Raw genomic sequence first — 24,254 nt, forward strand, 5'->3', positions numbered from 1 at the left:
AGGAAGTGTAAAGGGAATATGATTGTAGAGCTTTAAACAGATTGATACAAAAAAAGTTGTAAGCCAGGCAAAAAGGGAGCACGAGAACAATAGCAAGGAATATCAAAACTAATAGGATATATCACTGTAATCTACTTCAACACCATAACTCTGCATGATGGCTGCACACCTTTTTGATATGTTAGAGGGACTATCTATACCAATGGATATACAGTTCTTGAATTGGTATGCCAAGTAATGTTCCCATTGATTCTATGTTACAACCTTAATTTCTCACCATATATTTTATTGACGGATGAAGGAAATTAGATTTATTTTCTTCAATTTTCTAATTAACATTAAGAGGCACGGTGGCGCAGCAGTAGAGTTGCTGCCTTACAGCACCAGAGACCCAGGTTCAATCCTGACTGTGGGTGTTATCTGTACGGAATTTGTACGCTCCTCTCCCCATGACCTGCGTGGGTTTTCTTCGGGTGCTCTGGTTTCCTCCCACTTAAAAAGACGCACAGGTGTGTAAGCTAATTGGCGTAGTAAAATTGTAAATTATCCCTAGTGAGTGTGGGATAGTGTTAGTGTGCGGGCATCGCAGGTCAGTGTGGATTCGGTGGGCTGAAGGACCTGTTTTCGCGCTGAATCTCTAAACAAACTGAAGTTGTTCTAGTGAGGATCTGTAATTGCAAAGGAACAAAGAAAAATCAAAGAGAATCTCGAAAAGTTCACTTTGTTTAAACATGTGGGAATTGTGGATTGTGAGACTTTCTTCTCAGTGACTAGAGACCATGGCACCATAAAAGGATGGGTCTATTCATATAAATCTCCAAATCTTAGAATAAAGGTACAAGTAGGGCACAAACAGGTTAAAGGAACGATAGCCATTATCTCAAAGAGGCTGGCAGAGAAAATGCAACATTTCAGAGTCAGAGTACAGAAGTTGGGAGGTCATGCTGCAGTTTTATAAGACATTGGTGAGACCACATTTAGAGTATTGTATTTAGCTTTGGTCATCATGCTATAGTAAAATATGTTGTCAAGCTGGAAATGGTGCAGAGAAGGTTTACGAGGATGTTGCCAGGACTCGGGGGGGGGGGGGGGGGGGGGGGGGGGGGGGGGGGGGGGGGGGGGGGGGGGGGGGGGGGGGGGGGGAGGGGGGGGGCAGCTGAGCTACCGGGAGAGGTTGGGCAGGCTGGGATTCTACCCCTTGGAGCACAGGAGGATGAGCGATGATCATACGGAGGTGCACATAATCATGAGAGGACTCAATCAGGTAAATGCAAAGAATCTTTTGCCCATAGTAGGGGAAGCGAGAACCAGAGGACATAGGTTTAAGGTGAGTGGGGAATGATTTAATAGAAACCTGAGGGGTAACCGTTTTACACAAAGGGTGGTGGGTGTATGAAACAAGCTGCCAGAGGAGGTAGTTGAGGCAGGTACAATTGCAAAGTTTAAGAAGCATTTAGATAGGTACATGGATAGGATAGGTTTAGAGGGATATGCGTCAAACACAGGCAGGTGGGACTAGTGTAGATGGTGTATGTTGATCAGAGTGGGCAAGTTGGGCCAAAGGACCTGTTTCTACGCTGTATGAGTCTTTAGACTGTATTTCATACGTAATGTGTTTCATCTAGCTCCATCTGTTTTGGTTTTTACATTGAAACTGGCAAAAAAATACACATTGCACTGTGAATATGCATGATGTAGCATTATCATAATTGTAAACGAGTATTAAACTATTAAACTGTGAGAGAAAATTGCATGAGTTTGCCTTTGGAAGTTTGTGGGGTGATCCAATGGAAACATGTGAAATGATAAAAGGGATTAATTAAACACATGCAGAGGAACAGATATCCTCTTGTGACTACATTCCAGAGGAGAGGCCTTTATCTTAAAATAGTCCATGATCATACTTACAAATGGTTGGAGGGATCTGGAGCTCTCTCCCAAAAGGACTCTTGGGGCAAATTTTCAAGACAATGAGTAATTGCTGTTAATTAAAAAATGCCAAGCAATGTGAATTCAAGCTGTAAAGTGAGTTGAGGAACAGATCCATTATATGTTAGAATGGTGGAATATGCCCAAGGGCCTTTAATGGCTTCCTTTCATGAGCAGGCCCCTCATTTCCAAATGCGATAGACGGGTGGTTGTTTCAAACCTTGATGAATATATTTAAAAACGATGCTCGTCAAATTTACCAACAACATACTCGCTGGTAGAAAGGTCGTCCACTGTTAAATGTGTCCATTTACTACCTATGTGTTGCCTGAACACAGAATGCATTCTAATTTCTTCCTTGTCTGACGAAGGGTCTCGACCCAAAACGTCACCCATTCCTTTTCTCCAGAGATGCTGCCTGTCACGCTCAGTTTTACTCCAGCATTTGTGCCTACCTAATTTATTCCTTATAAGTAACCATATAACCACATAACAATTACAGCACGGAAACAGGCCATTTCGGTCCTACAAGTCCGTGCCGAACAACTTTTTTCCCTTAGTCCCACCTGCCTGCACTCATACCATAACCCTCCATTCCCTTCTCATCCATATGCCTATCCAATTTATTTTTAAATGATTCCAACGAACCTGCCTCCACCACTTCCACTGGAAGCTCATTTCACACCGCTACCACTCTCTAAGTAAAGAAGTTTCCCCTCATGTTACCCCTAAACTTCTGTCCCTTAATTCTGAAGTCATGTCCTCTTGTTTGAATCTTCCCTATTCTCAAAGGGAAAAGCTTGCCCACATCAACTCTGTCTATCCCTCTCATCATTTTAAAGACCTCTATCAAGTCCCCCCTTAACCTTCTGTGCTCCAGAGAATAAAGACCTAACTTATTCAACCTTTCTCTGTAACTCAGTTGTTGAAACCCAGGCAACATTCTAGTAAATCTCCTCTGTACTCTCTCTATTTTGTTGACATATTCCTATAATTGGGCGACCAAAATGGTGCACCATACTCCAGATTTTGGTCTCACCAATGCCTTGTACAATTTTAACATTACATCCCAGCTTCTATACTCAATGCTCTGATTTATAAAGGCTAGCATACCAAAAGCTTTCTTTACCACCCTATCTATATGAGATTCCACCTTCAAGGAACTATGCACGGTTATTCCCAGATCCCTCTGTTCAACTGTATTCTTCAATTCCCTACCATTTACCATGTACGTCCTATTTTGATTTGTCCTGCCAAGGTGTAGCACCTCACATTTATCAGCATTAAACTCCATCTGCCATCTTTCAGCCCATTCTTCCAAATGGCCTAAATCACTCTGTAGACTTTGGAAATCCTCTTCATTATCCACAACACCCCCTATCTTGGTATCATCTGCATACTTACTAATCCAATTTACCACACCTTCATCCAGATCACTGATGTACATGACAAACAACAAAGGACCCAACACAGATCCCTGAGGCACCCCACTAGTCACCTGCCTCCAACCCGACAAACAACCATCCACCATTACCCTCTGGCTTCTCCCATTCAGCCACTGTTGAATCCATCTTGCTACTCCTGCATTTATACCCAACAGTTGAACCTTCTTAACCAACCTTCCATGAGGAACTTGCAGGCTCAATTTTGAATCTAAAAAGTCGATTATTTTTATTCCATTCCTTGTGGCATTAAAAAAAAATCCTAGATTCTCAAATCACCATCAATCGATTTTTTTGCATTCCCTAAAAAGTTAACTCCATTGAAATGTTCGTAGCAAAACCAGCCACCAAGTAAGGATAGATAGACACAAAAAGCTGGAGTAAACTCAGAGTTACTCCCTTTAAGTGTCTATCTTCGGCTGAAACCAGCATCTGCAGTTCCTTCTTGCACACTAAATAAGGATATAAGTAACCATATAGGATTGATGTCCTCCTTGTGAAAAAAATCTCAGCTACATTTCACTCCTTTTTCCCTAACATTATCACAATAAAGTGGTCCCTTCAATCTTACGTTTCTTATATATTTCCACCAAATATAATCCTGCAATTTAGCTATAACACGTGACGTGAATGGTTCTGCTATATCTTTGTCTCTCCAAATAAAAGTGGTTGTAAACAGGATGTATTATGATTTGCACACAAGATATACTCTAACAATTCAGATAATGAGCACAAATCGCCTCCTCTCACTCGTAAAAGTAGGTGCTGCATGAATATATTATGCCACATGTTCTCAAAGCAGCTCGGTCAGTGTATACAACTGGATGTGAGACCTATCGATTGCTTATCGCGTTGCCATTCCTTCCTCCTCTCCCCCCATTATCATCTACCCGTTGAAATTGCTCATCCAAATAGCTAACTAGGAAGTTGATTTACTGTCGGCTGGGTGGATAATTGTTGCATTTTGTGCATTTGTAATGAATGATGTAATGGGGAACACTTCCCACCCATCACCCCCCACACACACATACACACACTCGCCACCTACAGCAACCCAAACATTACCCCACATTAATACGTCCCCCGAGGTTTACGGCTTGTGTGAGCGGCAGCGAAAGAGCATCGTTAGCCGGTCCCTGCGGGCAATCGCCCCAGCGAGGGGAATACTAGCGCCTCGGAACCTGGCAATCCCCGACTCGACCTGCAATAATTAGTCCCTCGGCCGCTCGCTCTTTGAAAGTGACAGGTCGAAATGCATCCCAAACCCTACCCCACCCCGGTCAGCACCAGTACATGTGCAACAGCGCCGGCTTCACGCGTTCAGATCAACCCCACTGCCATTTCTCTCTCCAAATCCACGCCTTATTGAACGGCCCAGGTTTGCGACGCGCGTTTGTACAATTCTTGTCAGCACCCAGCCTTTTAATTCCCGTGTCAGTCCCCATCCATTCACAAGTCCCGGGGAAGACCCGCTTCACTGAACGCAATCAATCTCCACAAACGGAGATCACTCTTCTGGAAGGCATCGCGAGTTGTCAACCTTCGGGGCCGCATATACATCGCTGTTAAGTGATTTAGAAACCCGTGTGTACAGACAGACATGCACACACACACACACACGCACACACACACACACACACACACACAGACACACACACACATATACAAATACACTCACACACATATACAAATACACACACATATATAAATACACACAAACATATACAAATACACACACACACATAGAAATACATACAAGCATACATACATACCACGTACCCATATTCTAATACACACACACACACACAAGATAATACATACATGCATACAGAAAGACACACATACATATACCAACACACACACACACAAATGCTAGGATAGTTTCCAAGAGATTGGGCAAATTACTGGGGCATTTGTGTTAATTTTCTGGCGATTGCATTCGCTGCCGAGCGATTGTAGTCCAACTGCAATTAACCTGCATGTAATAGACGTGAGCACACATTACACATGACGGGAGCGGCACACACTGAGCAGATAGATCGGAGGGGCAGTGGAGGCAGACAGACCGATGTTCGGCTGTGACCTCGCTCTTTCAATCCCAATTCACGTTTGCAAACTTACCATCACGGGGGGAACCCCGGCGACCAGAGAATAGAGGAGAACTGGCGGGATGGCACTGGTCTCGTCGGGTCCCGGGTAGGGCTTAGTGTAAGTGCCGTCATGGCAGAAAAATCCCTGGACGTGCACGTTGAAAGTATCAGTGTATTCGAAGTAATAAGCCAACATGACGGTCCCAGCCATAATTACCATCTGGAAGTACAGCATGATCCTGCAGGATAGAGTCTGACTGATGGATCTTCGGGATGACAAATTTAAAAAAATGAAAAATACAACCCCTTTTTTCTAGATGTTGTGTAATTTCCGTATATTCCACACTTCTGAAGGCACGGCGACTATGGCTCCAACACACTTGCAGGGTTATCCACATCCAGCGCCTCGTTAAAGCGGCTCATCCATCTAAAAGGACCGACTTGCCCGCACATTGTCAAGCCACCGCCTCGCCGGTTTGAACACTGCCCCCGCCGCCGAACCAAATGATTAAAATAAATGAATGTATGTATGTAACGCGTTCTGCTCCTGTCCTTGGCTGGGAGACCAGCGAATGTCCCTCCTCCCCCTTTCTCCCCACTCTGTCTCTCCGCCAGCACACCGGGGCTTCAGTGCACTGGACTGATATCTCCTAGTGCTTTCAACATCTAGGTGAACGCAGCAGACACGAGCAGCCTCGAATCGGCACGTCGCCCCGAACAGCATGTCCCAAAAAGTTCATGTGCCCGGGCATATTTTTAGACCGAGCTGTTTGAATGGATGAAATTGATCAGCTAAAATGAAATCGACACCAACCACCCACCCCGTCCGTCCGCCCGAGGGAGGCGATGTGTAGGTGCAGGGACCACACACTGTGTAGCGACAGTTCGCTGCGTTTTCCTCATTCACAGGGAGCCATCATTTCCTCCGCTGCTGCTGCAACAGTTCTGATCATTGCAAGTTAACTGTAATTCATTACCATCTGCCTCTGAATGGCAAAAGTCATACTCCCCCAACCCGTTCATCCCGCTAAAAAATGTCGATGATCTTCGACAGGGCTTCATCGATTACATAAAACCTGGACAGTTTCCAATAAGGGACATTTTATTCTCACTTGCAATATTTATTTTCTCCAGCCCTCAAAACCAATCAATACGTCACTTCTCATTACAGACTATTGACAAAGTGTGGAGCCTTGTAATCTATTGGTGAAACATCACCCCGTCACATATAATTACGGTTAAATATATCACAAATAGAATTACCTCATCAAATATCTACCGCGATAGGAGATATGCTTGTCAAAAAATAACCTTTGCATTGCAACAGAAGCCAAACCTATTAAACTCTCTATTAATGCCGAGGAAAGCCCAATGCAATGAGATGAGTGTAAACTTGTTATCAGTTTTCTGTCCAGCAGTGTGTACTATGTGCAGTCACAGGCGCCATTTGTAATCCCAGCTGAGTACCATCTTGGTGTGTGTCTACAACTTGCATTAAACATGGCTCTGACCCTCTTGTCCAATTTCCAGTCACGAGACTTGGGTACATGATCCAAGCTGGTAGTCCAGCCTAGAGCGCAGCTGGAGTCTTGTAATAACAAGGAACTGCAGATTCTGGTTTACCAAAGAAAGATCAAAAGTGCCGGAGTAACTCAGCGGGTCAGACAGCATCTCTGCAGAAGGTACACAAAAAAGCTGGAGAAACTCAGCGGGTGCAGCAGCATCTATGGAACCCTTCTTCACTGAAGAAGGGTTTCGGCCCGAAACGTTGCCTATTTCCTTTGCTGTATAGATGCTGCTGCACCCGCTGAGTTTCTCCAGCTTTTTTGTGTACCTTCGATTTTCCAGCATCTGCAGTTCCTTCTTAAACACAAGCATCTCTGCAGAACATGGGTAGGTGGCGTTTCGGGTCGGGGCCCTTCCTCAGTCATTAAGACTTTTTGAGCTGAAGTAATTCTGCCCAAATGGGCAACTTTTCAGTTTAGTTTATTGTCACATGTACCGAGGTACAGTGAAAAGCTTTTGTTGCGTGCTATCCAGTCAGCAGAAAGACAATACATCATTACAATCAAGACATTTACAATGTATATATACACGATAAGGGAATAAAATATAGTGCAAGGATAAAGCCAGCAAAGACCGATCAAGTATAGTCCAAGGGTCACCAAAGAGGTAGATAGTAGTTCAACACTGCTCTCGGGTTGTGGTAGGATGATTTAGTTTCCTGATAACAGCTGTGAAGAAACTGCCCCTCACAGTTTATGACTTTTGAAGAAGGCATGTGCTACCTCAAATGGTTTCATAAGTTCATAAGGTCATTAATAATAGGGGTAGAATTAGGCCATTCGGCCCATCAAGTCTCCTCCTCTATGGCCGATCTATCTCTCCCTCCTAACCACATTTTCATGCCTTCTCCTCACCACCTCTGACACATGGCATACTTTGAGCAGCCAAGTCCTGTTGAATATTTGTATCCATCTCCACACTTTGCACTAAAAGTGCAAGGCATCCCCATACAGCTTAACGGTCAGTATTATAAAATCTAATGGCTGCAGAGGTGAAGGATCTCCTGAACCGCTCCGTTCTATAGTGCAGGGATAGGAGCCGGTTGTTGTTCCGTCTGCTCCTCTGACCCTCCAGAGTTTCATGGAGGGGGTGCCCGGAGTTGTTCAGGATGACCTGCACCTTGCTCCTCATACACCTCTCAAGCACATCCACCACAGAGGTCCACTCTCCCCCCCAGCACTGAGCTAGTTCATGTTACCAGCTTGTCCAGCTTCTTGCTGTTTTTATCAGTGATGTTGTTACCCCAGCAGACAACAGCGTAGAAGATGACAACAGTACGGTAAATCAAGTACAGCATTTGATTGCGCACATTGAAGGATCTGAGCCTTCTGAGGAAAAAGACTGCTCTGTCCTTTTTTGTAGAGAGCATCGGTGCTGACAACGGTGTTAATATGTGTTGAATGTGTCCCTCCAAAAAATGTCAAATGTAGTGACACAGCCGTAACACCTACTGCCCCACAGCGCCAGAGACCCCGGTTCTAACCCAATTTCAAATGCTGTCTGTATGAAGTTTGCACATTCCTCCGTGTGCTCCGGTTCCCTTCCACATCACAAAGATGTGTGGGTTTGTAGGCTAATTGGCCTCTGTAAAATTGCCCGTAATGTGTCGGGATCGGATATGAAAGTGGGATAGAACTCGAATGAACGGGTGCTCGATAGTCGACGTCAACTCTGTTGACCATAGGGCCTGTTTCCATGCTGTATCTCTAAACTACACTAATCTAAAATACCTGTCAAGGAATAAGATGAAAGATTTTTCTTTCTGTTTTATATTTCCTTCCACAGGGTTATCTTGTGTTGTCATGTGAGATTTATTGGTTGGGCTGAAATTATGTAACTCAGAGCAGACAAGGGTTCAAACCTAGGACATTTAATGCCAAGGTGTTCAGTTATACATCAAATAAACTCACTGGGGCCATTTTTTCCACTGAGGTTCAAACTGGGAGAGTGATGTCCGGAGTATGTTATATTTGCCTGAAGGGTGCAGAGAATTTTTGAGATTACGTCATAGATTGATAGAGTTATACTGAATGAAAATAGGCCATTCAACAAAACCTGTTCACACTGACTAAATTGCCTATCCATGCTAGTCTCATTTGCCTGCATTTGGCCCATATCCTCCTAAATATTGTCTCTGCAATTACTTAATGTTCATAAATAATCAAAGATCAGTCTCACCCTGGACATTCCTCTTTTCCCCTCTCCCAATCGGCAAGAAGTACAGAAGTTTGAAAACGCACACCTCCAGATTCAGGGACAGTTTCTTCACACCTGTTATCAGGCAACTGAACCATCCTCTCACCAACTAGCATGCAGTCCTGATCTTCCATATACCGCATTGGAGACCTTTGAACTATCTTCAATCACACTTTATTGAACTTTTATCTTGCACTAAATGTTGTGCCCTTTGTCCGTCCACTGTGGACGAAAGCTTTTCACTGTACCTAGGTACATATGACAATAATAGACCAGACTAAACTAAACTATAAAAAATCATGTATGATTCACATACCCATTTCTTTGCTAGAATTCATCTGCTAGAGTTTTTTCCTATTAATTTCCATTGACTTCAATTTTATAAAGCTTCTTGATGCCCAACGAGTAAAGACTGAGGTTGACAAATGTCTGGATATCAAATACAGTGACTCGCACTACAAACTTTTGAATTGAGTACATCCATCTGCTCAGTCATGGTGTTTGGGCCAAGAATATAATGATCCATAGCACCTTCTGATGAATTCAGTGTTGATAACCAGTGAGCAGGTTATTGCCTGATAATGCTCGCAATGGCACTGTCCATCACATTACGGATAATGGAAGATGGTCTTGAAGATGCAGAAATTAGTGAAAATGAGTGGAATTTATCCTTCTCAATCCTTACACTGTATTTTCCAATCCTTTACTTCATAGTTTAAAGGGAATATTATTTGTACTGTTGTCTGCTACATTCCTAATGGCTCCAATGTGAAATGCAATGAGGTTATGGTGATAGTGACAAAAATGTGTTCAACTTAATCACCACATTATGTGTATTCTTACATGTAAGAAGTTGGCCACAGCATTTTCAACAACATAAGAAAATGACTGATTATAAATAGAAGAATGTACAGTACAATAATTCTTGAATCATTTACCACCATTGTATAAATTTCAATAGAGAAAAGTCGTCACGCCTTAAATTACATGAGCGTGTGTGATTGCATCTGCATTCAGTTATGGTGCCGCAAGTATGAATTTGTTGGTGTGATGAGCAAATCAGGGCTGATGATAGAGAGTACACATTCTGCCAAAGTAGATAATCTAGGCCCAAGATTACCCTGGCAAGCCCAAACCATTTAATTCAAGTTGAAGGATTTTCATTTAAAATTTTCACTGCGCTTGGTTGAGTGCAAGAAATATACATTTAAATGTACATAAATATACATTTATACATATAAGTACATCTCCTTACTTAAATGTGTGGGGAATCCACATCTTCCTCATGTTCATTTTGTTAAGCTTACTCTACCCAATAAAAATGTTGTGGAGAAATTAACTTCAAAATATAAAATAAATTCCACACGTGCTCCAGGACACAAATAGCAGTCTTTTCTTCCAACCCCCATTTCTGCCAACTCATTATATGTTGATTACATAGAACAGTACAGCACAGTATCAACCCTTTGGCCCATGATATTTATGTTGACCTTGACACCTTGTTCTACCAATCGGTGGTAGCCAGTGCCATCTTCCTCGCTGCCGTGTACTGGGGCAGCTGAGTGAAGGCTGTGGACGATAATAGGATCAATAAACTCATCAGGAAGGCTGGCTCCGTCTTGGTGGCGGAGTTGGATCCATGGGAGGTTGGTCTTGGAGGGGAGGATGCTACTTAAACTGTGGCGCATCCTGGACAATATAACTCACTCTGGTCAACCTGAGGAATACCTTCAGCAACAGACTGGTTCCACCAAGATGCAGCACAGAACGCACAGGAGATCCTTCTTCCCTGTGGCTATCAAACTTTACAACTCCTCCCCCTTCCATTGTGGGGTAGACTGAGACAAAGACTGCCCCCCCCCACCTCCTCAATCTTTGCACATCCCCAATGCCTTAACACCTGTCACTTTGATTTCATATTTAATGTATTTTATGTTTTTTATGACAAATTAATTTCCTCCTGGGATAAATAAAGTTCTATTGTATCGTATTGTACAAGGAGAGAGCAGTCCTGAACTACTATCTACCTCATTGGAGACCCTTGGCCTATCTTTGATCGGACTTTACTGACTTTATCTTGCACTAAACATTATTCATGTTATCATGTATCTGTACATAAGGTCATAAGTTCATGTGATAGTAGAATTAGGCCATTTGGCCCATCAAGCTTGCTTCGCCATTCAATCATGGCTGACCTCTCCTTCCTAACCATATTCTCCTGCCTTCTCCCCATAACCTCTGACATGGTGGCGCAGCAGTAGAGTTGCTGCCTTACAGTGCTTACAGCGCCAGAGACCCAGTTTCGATCTCAACTGCGGGTGCTGTCTGTACGGAGTTTGTACGTTCTCCCCGTGACTGCGTGGGTTTTCTCTGAGATTTTCGTTTTCCTCCCACACTCCAAAGACGTACAGGTTTGTAGGTTAATTTGCTTGGTATAAATGTAAATTGTCCCCAGTGAGTGTGGGATAGTGTTCATGTGCTGGGATCGCTGGTCGGCGTGGACTCGGTGGGCCGAAGGGCCTATTTCCACGCTGTATCTCTAAACTAAACTAAACTAAACTAAACTAAACTTTGCAATTGTGTCTGCTTCCATTACTTCCTCTGGCAGTAGGTTCCATGCAACTATCACTTTCAGTGTGAAAAAAAATTGCCTCATAACTCTCTTTGAAACTGTCCCCATCTGGGCTTAAGGCTATGTCCTGTCGGGTTTGATATTACACCCTGGGACAAAGACACTATGTACCATATCTATGCATATCATAACTTTACATACTTCCATCAGGTCTCTTCTCAGCCTCTGATGTTCCAGAGAAAACAAACCAAATTTGTCCAAACTTTCCTGATAACTAATACTCTTTCATTCAGGCAACATTCTGGTGAACCCCTTCTTCACCCTCTCAAAAATGTTCACATCCTTCCTGTAATGCAGTGACCTGAACTGCACACAATATTCCAGATATCAAAAGATCACTGGCCCAGTGGCGATGTACACCATCCTCTCAGTTTAAAGTCTATAAATTATAGAAACATAGAAACATAGAAATTAGGTGCAGGAGTAGGCCATTCGGACCTTCGAGCCTGCACCGCCATTCAATAGATCATCTGATCATCCAACTCATCCTGTACCTGCCTTCTCTCCATACCCTCTGATCCCCTTAGCCACACACATCTAACTCCTCTTAAAAAGCCAATCTATAAATACCCTCTGTGGCAGAGTTCCAGAGATTCACCACTCTCTGCGTGAAAAAAGTTCTTCTCATCTCGGTTTTAAAGGATTTCCCCTTTATCCTTAAGCTGTGACCCCTTGTCCTGGACTTCCCTAACATCGGGAACAATCTTCCTGCATCTAGCCTGTCCAACCCCTTAAGAATTTTGTAAGTTTCTATAAGATCCCCTCTCAATCTTCTATTATGTCAAAATTATGTTGGAGAATATATTCCCCTGGTTTGCTACTTATGTCATTAACTTACCAGGCTTTGCCATGAAGTGGAAAAATAGCAAAATAGTGGGAATCTGGACAAATAGACCCTCAAGCATAATGTGTCTTTGTCCACAACTAACCTGCTAAACATTAGCTGGGCAAAGTAGAATGTCGAACCCTTAGCTTTCAGGGGTAAATATCATTTTAAACCATTTTCTAAAAGAAGATGTTATTGACTTTTTAAAAAATGACCCGAGAACTCAATGTTCAGTGCAAATTAAACGGCATAGCAGTGAGATGTGAGAAAAAGGAACTGAGAGGGTAGGATGACTTCATAGTTATTCTGGCCTTTTGAAAATTACCTTCAAAACTCCTTCCATTTTAAGTAAAGATTGAAACTCTTGCCTCCATACTTAACATTCAAGTAAAACATCATTACCTACAGCTATTCATTAGTTGTGATGAACTTTAGATGGTTTACAACATCTTTAATGTTAATATGCTCCATGCACTGAACAAGCCATGTTACTACAATGTTGAAGATTTATAACAAATGTTTCCAGTTAATAGCATTATTTAAAATCTGTCCAGGATTTTCTCCGGGTTACTTTTGGTGGAAGTTGTTGTGTTTCTTCATGCAGAAGGAGCCTGACTGGTTCTGCTAAAAAAAAACAATTTGTGAGGTTGATTGTAAGACACTGAATTTCTTGGACTTTCTTTAATACGTGCTTGGGATGTGGATGTCACTAACAAGGCCAGATTTGGTGCACTTGAGAATGTGGTGGAGAAATGGCTCTTTGAATGATGGCAGCAAATGCATAAAGATGTTCCCCCAGTAATACCGAGCTATCCATTATTTCCAAGTCTACATGAACTGCTGTTTGGAGAGGAATTTGCAGGTTGTCTATTGCCATGCGCATGGAACTATGCAACTTGTTGAAGGATCGACACATCTCTTTGACTGCTTTTCTAGAGAAATATGCAAACATAGAAGCATTGAAAGAACACTAAGCTGAGTAGTTCATTCAGCCCTTTGAGCCTGTTCCACTATTTAAATGAATCATGGTGGATCTATTATCTCAATACCTTTCTCTCCCCAAATCTCCTGATGGTTTTTGTAGTACAATTTCTTTTAGTCTTATTCCTCTGGGGGCAGTGTTTAACTCTGGGTCTACACATACTGCCAGGTGGTCTCTTTGTAGTGGGTGTATACATCGAGCTACAACCTGTATTCTTCTGGCTAGAAAGGTCCAAGACACATTTAATTGGCAGAAGGAATGTATCGTCATTATGTTCCAACTTCTTCTTAGCTGCTAGCATAATGTTTAGTAACTGCTGAACCATATTTATTTAACATCAGGATCAAATATAATCTACACAACTGGATGCACCCATCTACAATTGGTGGGATCTTTGCACCTCTGCTAAGACAAATAAGTTATTTCCACTTATTCTATCTACACTGCTCATAATCTAATACACTTCGATTAAGTATTTCAGCAGGTCAGGCAGCCTCTATGAAGGGACTGGATAGTTGAAGAGGATCCGGATTCATGTCTAAAGAAGGGGCCCAGCCCAAAATGTTGCCTCACCGATGATGGCTGATCTGTTGAGTTCCTCCAGCACTTTGAGTTTTGCTTCAGATTCCAGCATCTGCAGTTCTCTGTGTCTCAATTAAGTATCTCCTTATTCTCCTCTGTTCCTATGAAAACAACCCCAATCTATCCATTTTTTCTTCATCACATAAAATTTCCAATCCTGGAGATATCCTCATACAGTGCATTCAGAAAGTATTCAGCCCCCTTCACTTTTTTTTTACATTTTGTAATGTTACACCCTTATTCTAAAATGGATTATTATTTTTTTTTTATCATCAATCTACACACAATACCCCATAATAAAAAAAGCAAAAACAGGGGTTTAGAAATGGTTGCAAAGTAATTAAAAATAAATAACTGAAATATCATATTTACATATGTATTCAGACCCTTTACTCGGTACTTTGTTGAGGCAGCTTTGGGGAGCGTCGATGCACAGCTATTTTCAGGTCCCTCCAGAAATGTTCGATCGGGTTCAAGTCCGGGCTCTGGTTGGGCCACTCAAGGACATTCACAGACTTGTCACAAAGCCACTCCTGCATTGTCTTGGCTGTGTGCTTAGGGTCATTGTTCTGTTGGAAGGTGAACCTCCGCGTCAGTCTGAGGTCCAGAATGCTCTGGAGCAGGTTTTCTTCAAGGATCTCTCTGTACTTTGCTCCGTTCATCTTTCCCTCGATCCTGACAAGTCTCCCTGTTCCTGCCGCTGAAAAACACCACCATGCTTCACTGTAGGTATGGTATTGGCGAGGTGATGAGCGGTGCCTGGTTTCCTCCAGAAGTGACACTTGGCATTCATGCCAAAGAGTTCAATCTTGGTTTCATCAGACCAGAGAATCTTGTTTCTCATGCCTTTTGGCAAACTCAAAGAGGGCTGTAATGTGCCTTTTTCTGAGGAGTGGCTTCCGTCTGGCCACTCTACCATAAAGGCCTGATTGGTGGAATGCTGCACATATAGTTGTCCTTCTGGAAGGTTCTCCCATCTAGACAGAGTCACCTCCCTGACCAAGGCCCTTCTCCCCCAATTGCTCAGTTTGGCTTCCATTTAAGAATGAAGGAGGCCTCTGTGCTCTTCGGGACCTGCAATGCTGCAGAAATTGTTTTATACCCTTCCCCAGATCTTCCTCAGAGGGCGGTAGAGGCTGATTCTCTGGATATTCTCAAGGGAGTGCTAGATAGGGCTCTTAAAGATAGTGGTGTCAGAGGATATGGGGAGAAGCCAGGAACAGGGTACTGATTGGGGATGATCAGCCATGATCACATTGAATGGCGGTGCTGGCTCGAAGGACCGAATGGTCTACTCCTGCACCTATTGTTTATTGTCTATTGTCTATTGTGTTTCGACACAATCCTTTCGGAGTTTTACGGACAATTCCTTCATCTTCATGTTTTGGTTTTTGCTCTGACATGCACTGTTAACTGTGGGACTTTATATAGACAGGTGTGCGGCTTTCCGAAACATGTCCATTCAATTTAATTTACCACTGGTCGACTCCAATCAAGTTGTAGAAATAGCTCAAGGATAATCAATGAAAACAGGAGCTCAATTTTGAATGTCATAGCAAAGGGTCTGAATACTTATGTAGATATTTTAGTTATTTATTTTTAATAACTTTGCAAACATTTCAAAACACTGTTTTTGCTTCTTCATTCTGGGGTATTGTGTGTAGATTGATGATTAAAATAATGAATTTAATCCATTTTAAAATAAGGCTGTAACGTAACAAAAAGTGGAAAAAATGAAGGGGTCTGAATACTTTCTAAAAGCACTGTAAATCTCCTTTGCAAAAGACATCGAGAGGGATGAAATTCTAAGGATGCATTTAAGCATGGATGCAGAGGACGTTTACCAGAATGCTGCCTGGGTTTGAGGGTTTCAGCCTCAGGGAGAGGTTGAATAGACTTGAATTGTTTTCTCTGGAATGTCAGATATTGAGGGGAGACTTGTAACAAGTATATTAAATTGTGAGAGGCACAGATAGATAGGGTGGCCAGTCAGGACCTTTTTCCCAGGGTTGAAACTGTCCAACGCTGGAGGGCATGAGATTGGTATAAGGGGAGAGGGGGAATGTTTAATATGTGTGGGGCAAGATTTTTATACAGAGAGTGGTGGGGGCCTGGAATGCATTGCCAATGGTGGAGGCAGATACCATAGTGGTGTTGAAGAGGCTTGTATATAGACACATGGAAGTGCAAGTCTGTTAGGGTCAATAACCTCGCCTCCTCCACTATAACACTGAACACCGGCGTGCCACAGGGCTGTGTGCTCAGCCCTCTCCTCTACTCCCTCTTCACCCATGACTGCATCCCTAAGTATGGCTCCAACGCCATCATTACATTTGCCGACGACACCACGGTGATAGGGCTGATCAGTGACAACGACGAGTCAGCCTACAGGGAGGAGGTCCAGCACCTGGCAGCTTGGTGTGCCAACAATAACCTCGTCCTCAACTCCAAGAAGACGAAGGAAATTATTGTTGACTTCAGGAAGAACAGAGGGGGCAAACATACCCCCATCCATATAAACGGGACTGAGGTGGAGCGCGACTCCAACTACAAATTCCTCGGGGTACACATCTCGGAGGATCTGTCCTGGTCCCTCAATACCACCAAACTGATCAAAAAGGCGCAGCAGCGCCTTTACTTCCTGAGGAGGCTCAAGAAAGCTCATCTGTCCCCCCAGATCCTGACCAACTTTTACCGCTGTACCATCGAAAGCATCCTGACCACCTGCTTCACGGTATGGTACAGCAGTTGCACCGCAGCGGATAGGAAGGCACTACAACGGGTGGTGAAAACCGCGCAGTACATCATCTGTGCCCTGCTCCCTGCCACAGATGCCCTCCACCGAAAACTGTGTCTGAGACGGGCCAGGAAGATCATCAAGGACCCCTCTCACCCTAACCATGGACCCATCAGGGAGGCAGTACAGGAGCCTCAAGTCTCGAACTAGCATGATGAGGAACAGCTTTTTCAACAACACACTTACATTGCTCAACTCGGAGTCCCGTCGCTAGATATCTTTGGTCTCTCCATCCACATTGTTAACCAGTACTCTTCTTACTCTAATGTGTGCTTGTTCTATAATTTTCTGTATTTTTTTTTTTTCCTATCTTGCACTATGACTATGACCAGACGCTAAACTGCATTTTGTTGTACCTATTCTTGTATCTGTGCAATGACAATAAAGTTGAATTGAATTGAATTGAAGGAACAGAGGGATATGGATCATGTACAGGCAGATGAGATCAGTTTAAATAGGCATCATGTTCGGCACAAACATTGTGGGCCGAAGGGCCTGTTGCTGTGCTGCACTGTTTAGTGTTAGTTTAATTTAGAGATACAGTGTGGATTCAGGCCCTTCAGCCCACCTTGTCTGTGCCGACCAGTGATCCCCGCACACTTACACCACCCTACACACACTAGGGACAATTTGCAATTATACCAAGCCAATTAGCCTACGGACATATACGTCTTTGGAGTGTGGGAGGAAAGGGGAGATCCTGGAGAAAACCCACGTAGGTCACGGGGCGAGAACGTGCAGTACAAACTCCGTACGGACAAGCACCCATGGTCAGGGTCCAACCCGGGTCTCTGGCGCTGTAAGGCAACAATTCTACCGCTGCGCCGCCGTGTTCTATGCTGAGAGAGTAAAAAACAAATTTGCCCACACCATCACCATCACCATCATCCAACGATGCCTTCAGTGTATGGATTCCACATTAACTGTGGGTCTGAGGAAGAGCTGCAAAAAGTAAGACCCATTGTCATTAGTGAGTATATTGTCAAAATAAGGTCAATCTGATGGATTCCCTACAAGTTGTAAATATGAATGTGCAGCTGGGCCCCAATACTGACTTTGTGATGTTTGCACGGAGCGTGCACATTTTCCCTGTGACTATGTGGGTTTCCTCCTGGTGTGCAGTGGATGCTGCCATACATCGGCCCCAGTGGGTAGATAACAGGTAGAATCTGGTAGCTAACAGGTAGAAACAGATAGCACGCAAGGGGAATAGCAAAAAAAGTAGGGTTAGTATAAATGGGTAGATAATGGTCAAATGGGCTGAAGGGCCTGTTTCCATGCTGTAATTCTCTATGACTCCTTAGGGGGGGGGATTAAAAAAACCTGAGGGGACAACTTCTTTACATAAAACGTGGTAGGTATATGGAACTAACTCAGAGAGGGAGTATGAGTAGGTATATGGATAGGCTATGCTTAGAGTGATATGGGCCAAATGCAGGCAGGTGGGGCATGTAAGTCAGAGTGGGCATGTGGGCCGAAGGGCCTGTTTCTGCACTGTATCCCTCAATTATTCTATATGTGTTTGTAATTTTTTTTAAAATTTTTGTTGGCTCCTTGAACTTTACTTGCCCTGGGATTGCCACCTCTCCTACTTACCGCCCACTCTATCAGTGCCACTTTGATGCCCTCTACACTTTGTCCAGGTCCTTTTTATAACCATAATCAGATCCCTGGCACAAGTCTGATTCCTCCTACCAACACAATTCTCATAAGGTGACAATGATGTCAGAACAGCAGACTTGGGAGTCGGAGCACACAAATGAGGTGCAAATCTCTCAGGTCTAATGATTCAGATGCCCCATGGACCAAAACCCGCTTCTGTCTTTACATCCCCAAGTTAAAACTGGCTCTGAAGAAGCATGTTGTTGATCCGAGATTCCCCATTGCATATTCAACATGATATGAAAGAGTGTGATGTAAAAGTGCAACATGAAACAGGGAAGTCAGCGTTGTTGCCATGGTGTCACCAAGAGATACTGGAAAACAAACTGCAAACGGATGGAAAATGTTCAGTTGAAAGCAGAGAGAACGTATTCCTAATCAGGTCTATTTTGATTCAGCTGTAATTTTGGCGAAATATTAACCATTCCGTGTACCTGTCCCTTAAATAAAGGAAAGTCTAATTTTAATTACTTAAGAAGAATTCAACAGCCTCTGAATTAAATATCGAAAGGCTAGAAGTCATGTTGGAAGCATGGATATGGAAGCATTGGTGGAGGCCTACAATGGACCATTGTAGGCTCCACAAATCTTTGGTCATCTATTGCCGGCCCGATTTGTTTTGGCATTTTCCCAAGTCCAGTTCCCCCCACACCCCCACCACTTTGGGTCGTGACCCGAAATGTCATCCATCCTTTTTCTCCAGAGATGCTGCCCCACTGAGTTACTCCAGCACTTTGTATCTATCTTTGGAAGCATGGACAATTTGGGCAGCATTCGCAATGGGACAAGCGTGACAGCAAGTTTTAAGGTTTTTTTCTCACTCAAAATTGGCGTCCACATTCTGACATTTCTGCATAATTACTAAAATCCCAGCACAATTACAGTAAGAAAAGTGTCCATTTGGGCTATCAGGTCCATACTGACTCCATGTAAGAGGAATCTAGCAGTTGTCCCCACTTGCCTTAAAGCCACCTCCATCGTGCCAGTGCCAAAACACTCCACTGCGGCAAGCCTCAACGACTTCCGCCCAGTTGCACTTACCCCCATCATCACCAAGTGCTTCGAGAGGCTGGTCCTGGCATACCTCAAAAGCTGCCTACCCCCCACACTGGATCCCTATCAGTTTGCCTACCGCAAGAACAGGAGTACGGAGGATGCCATCTCAACGGCACTTCACTCCGCCCTCTCCCACCTTGACAACAGAGACACTTATGTAAGAATGCTGTTCATCGATTACAGCTCAGCATTCAACACCATTATTCCATCAAAACTGATCACCAAACTCGGTAACCTGGGCATCGACCCCTCCCTCTGCAACTGGATACTGGACTTTCTAACCAACAGACCCCAGTCTGTGAGGTTAGACAAGCACACCTCTTCAACCCTCACCCTGAACACCGGCGTTCCTCAGGGCTGTGTGCTGAGCCCCCTCCTCTACTCCCTCTTCACCTATGACTGCACACCTGTACATGGTACTAACACCATCATCAAGTATGCAGATGATACAACGGTGATTGGCCTCATCAGCAACAACGATGAGCTGGCCTACAGGGAGGAGGTCCAGCACTTAGCAGCATGGTGCGCTGACAACAACCTGGCCCTTAACTCCAAGAAGACCAAGGAGCTCATTGTAGACTTCAGGAAGTCCAGAGGCGGCACGCACACCCCCATCCACATTAACGGGACGGAGGTGGAACGTGTTTCTAGCTTCAGGTTCCTGGGAGTCAACATCTCCGATGACCTCTCTTGGACCCACAATACCTCTACTCTGATCAAGAAGGCTCATCAGCATCTCTTCTTCCTGAGGAGACTGAAGAAGGTCCATCTGTCTCCTCAGATCCTGGTGAACTTCTACCGCTGCACCATCGAGAGCATCCTTACCAACTGCATCACAGTATGGTATGGCAACTGCTCTGTCTCCGACCGGAAGGCATTGCAGAGGGTGGTGAAAATTGCCCAACGCATCACCGGTTCCACGCTCCCCTCCATTGAGTCTGTCCAAAGCAAGCACTGTCTGCGGAGGGCACTCAGCATCGCCAAGGACTGCTCTCACCCCAACCATGGACTGTTTACCCTCCTACCATCCGGGAGGCGCTACAGGTCTCTCCGTTGCCGAACCAGCAGGTCGAGGAACAGCTTCTTTCCGGCGGCTGTCACTCTACTAAACAACGTACCTCGGTGACTGCCAATCACCCCCCCCCCCCCCCCCCACGGACACTTATTATTTTTTTAATTCAAATCGTTTGCTATGTCGCTCTTCAAGGGAGATGCTAAATGCATTTCGTTGTCTCTGTACTGTACACTGACAATGACAATTAAACTTGAATCTGAATCTGAATCTGAATCTGAATCTGAATCTGAATCTGAATCTCTCCCTCTCTCTCTCTCTCACAGTCCTGAAATTTCATTCCTTTCAGAATCTTTCCCAGCTCCCTTTTGAACGTTGAATTTGAACAGAAAGGTTGCAGAGAAGATCTATGGGGATGTGGCCAGGACTCAAGAGCTTGAGCTATGGGGAGAGGTTGAGCAGGTTATGATTCTATTCCTTGGAGCGCAGGAGGATGGGGGGTGATCTTATAGAAGTGTACAAAATCCCAAGATGAATAAATCATGTAAATGCTCAGTCTATTTCCCAGTGTCGGGGAATCGAGAACCAGAGGGTAGAGGTTTAAGGTGAGGGAGGAGAGATTTAATTGGAACCTGAGGGATAACCTTTTTTCCATAAAGGGTAGTTTGGTATATGGAATGAGTATCTGGAGAAGATATTTGATGCAGGTACTATTGCAATATGTAAGAAATATTTAAACATAGGTAGGATAGGTATAGAGGGACATGGGCCCAAAGCAGAAGGTGGAATTAGTGTGGAGATGGGACGTGCTAGTCGATGTGGGCAAGTTGGGCCGATGGGCCTGTTTGCACGCTGTATGACTCTTTGCCTCTATGAGTCTATATTGACTGTTCTACTTGTAGGAAAAGTTTCTTTCCATCCAACCAAGACAATTTAAAAAAAAGCTGCAGATGCTGGAACTCTGAATTTAAAGAAAAATGAAATGCAGGAAGCAATCACCTTTGTAGACAGTTAAAGGTAACGTTTCAGGTCAAAGAGACACTATCAGAGCTGGCAAAGAGAGACGATGATGTCATGTTAAGTTTCAGAAATGGTGGGGAGGGACTGATAATCTGAAGCCAGGGTTTACTATGGTGAGAAGATTATAAAGAATATATCCATCTGATTGATAGGATAAAGAAAGAGAAAACAAACAAAATGTGTACAAGCCAAGTCAGTTCAGTAGGAAATGTCTTGCAGATCTGTCCAGTGTCTGCAGAGAGATAAAATACTGAGTTAATATTACGGGTGTATAGATAAACTGGACAGCTTTTATTTCCATCCTTCACGATTTTAAATAACCATGACAAACCTCTACAATCTCTTATGCTTCCTTCTTGATGCCTATACCTTTGCAGATTTTAGACAATATACAATAGACAATAGGTGCAGGAGTAGGCCATTCGGCCCTTTGAGCCAGCACCACCATTCAATATGATCATGGCTGATCATCCTCAATCAGTTGCTGCCTTCTCACCATATCCCCTGACTCTGCTATCTTTAAGAGCTCTATCTAAAGGGCCTGGCCCACGAGCATGCGACTGCATGCGGCAAGCACGACCTAACGTGGTCGCTTGAGCCGTAGGGCCTCGCGGGGCCGGTCCCACTTCGATCGCCGGAGCTGTATGGAGTTGTGCGGAGCTGGTCCCGACATCGCGCGGGGCTCCGAAAAACTGACACTGTCCAAATATTCCGCGTGGCAACGGCCGCATTGAGGCCTCAACGCCGTACGCAGCGTCTTGACGGGGTACGCCTAGCGCAAACTTCCCGCAGACTTCGCTCAAACTTCATGTCAACTCGTACAGGATTACTCGACCTCCGTGCTGCTCCCGCTTCCGGTTTGGTCGAGCTCGCCGCATGCAGTCGCATGCTCGTGGGACAGGCCCTGTACGAGGATCACTCGACCTCCGCACGACTCCCGCTTCCGGTTTGGTCAAGCTCACCGCATGCAGTCGCATTCTCGTGGGACAGGCCCTTAACTCTCTCTTGAAATCATCCAGAGAATTGGCCTCCACTGCCTTCCACACAATTCAATGTTATATTGTTTCCACATGAATTACAAAAAAATCAGCACATATCACAGCAGGAATCTGTATATAAAGTGTTTCAAAACTTCCTTTTACCTTCTTCACTAATTCCTTCAACATATTGAATGATGAAGCAATAAACATCTGATTATGTTTAAGAAGGAACTGCAGATGCTGGATAATCGAAGGCAGATAAAAATGCTGGAGAAACTCAGTGGGTGCAGTAGCATCTATGGAGCGAAGGAAATAGGCAACCCTTCTTCAGACATCCCTTCTAAACATCTGATTTCTCTAACTTCAAGTAGCCTTTGCATTCCCTCTCTCTCTCTGTCCTTCCCCATGGGTGGAAATCCCGGGGGGAGGGGGGACACACACACACACACACACACACACACACACATCCCCTCCATGTTTTGAGAAGTGGGGGACAATCCCCCCCATGTTTTGTGAAACAACTATTTTGCAATCAGTTCCCATCTGACCTCGTGCCGCGGAGTCGAGCCGAATGCATGGTCAGCTGGATCAGACTCTGAAAATAATTAAATGTTATCCTTTGGTAATGATAAACGCTGATCAACTCCTCATACAATACACACAATAGATTGCAGCAAGAACAAAACGGCCTTGGAACTTTACCTTTTTAAAAGGCTCTCGGGTTTAATGAATATTGTAGAATGATTGGAGTCGTTCATCACTTCATTCCTCTGAGACAAAAACAATGTGTTAACTGTCACTGTTATGGCTTGTTAACTGCTACCGTTAACATCGTATAAACAATGTTATTTCGATGTGTCATCAACCAATTCATTGATATGCATTCCTCAGTAAATATAATTGTGTTTTGACCTTCAAGTATTACTGACGCGTTCTTTTGAATAAAACTCACGGAAGAATTTCTTAAAACTGTCTGATGCGGGTATAATTACCATTTGAACTTTGGAGGCAGACCAAAAATGCTGGTGGAACATAGTGGGTGAGGCAGCATCTATTTAGAGAAGGAATAGACCACGTTTCGGGTCTCAACTCAACCCTTCTTCCAGAACAAGGGGTCACAGTTTAAGGATAAAGGGGAAATCTTTTAGGACTGAGATGAGAAAAACATTTGGCCTACTCCTGCACCTGTTTTCTATGTTTCTATGTTTCAGACCGTTTGTGAACTTTGGATGTATTGGTGGATGGGAAAGATTTAAACAGGTATCGGAGGGTCATTAAGGGATCCGGCAGTCGAGCTGGTGTGCAGGTATTCACCCACATTATTTAGTCATTGTTACCCATCGTTTAGCGAAAATGATGGGTAAAAATTACTGAACATTGTGGGTGAATGAGGGACTGTACCTGCATGCCAGGAAGCCCGTGCTCACGGTCCGGACCCTTAACGATCGTCCGATACCCGCTTAAATCTTTCAAAAGCTATAA

General features: G+C 44.0%; 1 protein-coding gene across 1 annotated transcript in view; it reads right to left on the reverse strand.

Moving 5' to 3' along the window:
• The window catches only part of LOC129700787 (phospholipid phosphatase-related protein type 5-like), a 98,445-nt gene extending 92,091 nt beyond the window's left edge, over positions 1–6,354 (reverse strand). The window contains exon 1 of the mRNA XM_055641484.1: positions 5,493–6,354. Coding sequence (XP_055497459.1) covers positions 5,493–5,696 — 204 coding nt within the window. The 5' untranslated portion in view covers positions 5,697–6,354. The remainder of the gene's footprint in view (positions 1–5,492) is intronic.
• Positions 6,355–24,254: the final 17,900 nt, after the last annotated feature.

This window comes from Leucoraja erinacea, chromosome 10 (assembly GCF_028641065.1).
Source record: "Leucoraja erinacea ecotype New England chromosome 10, Leri_hhj_1, whole genome shotgun sequence".
NCBI lineage: Eukaryota > Metazoa > Chordata > Chondrichthyes > Rajiformes > Rajidae > Leucoraja > Leucoraja erinaceus.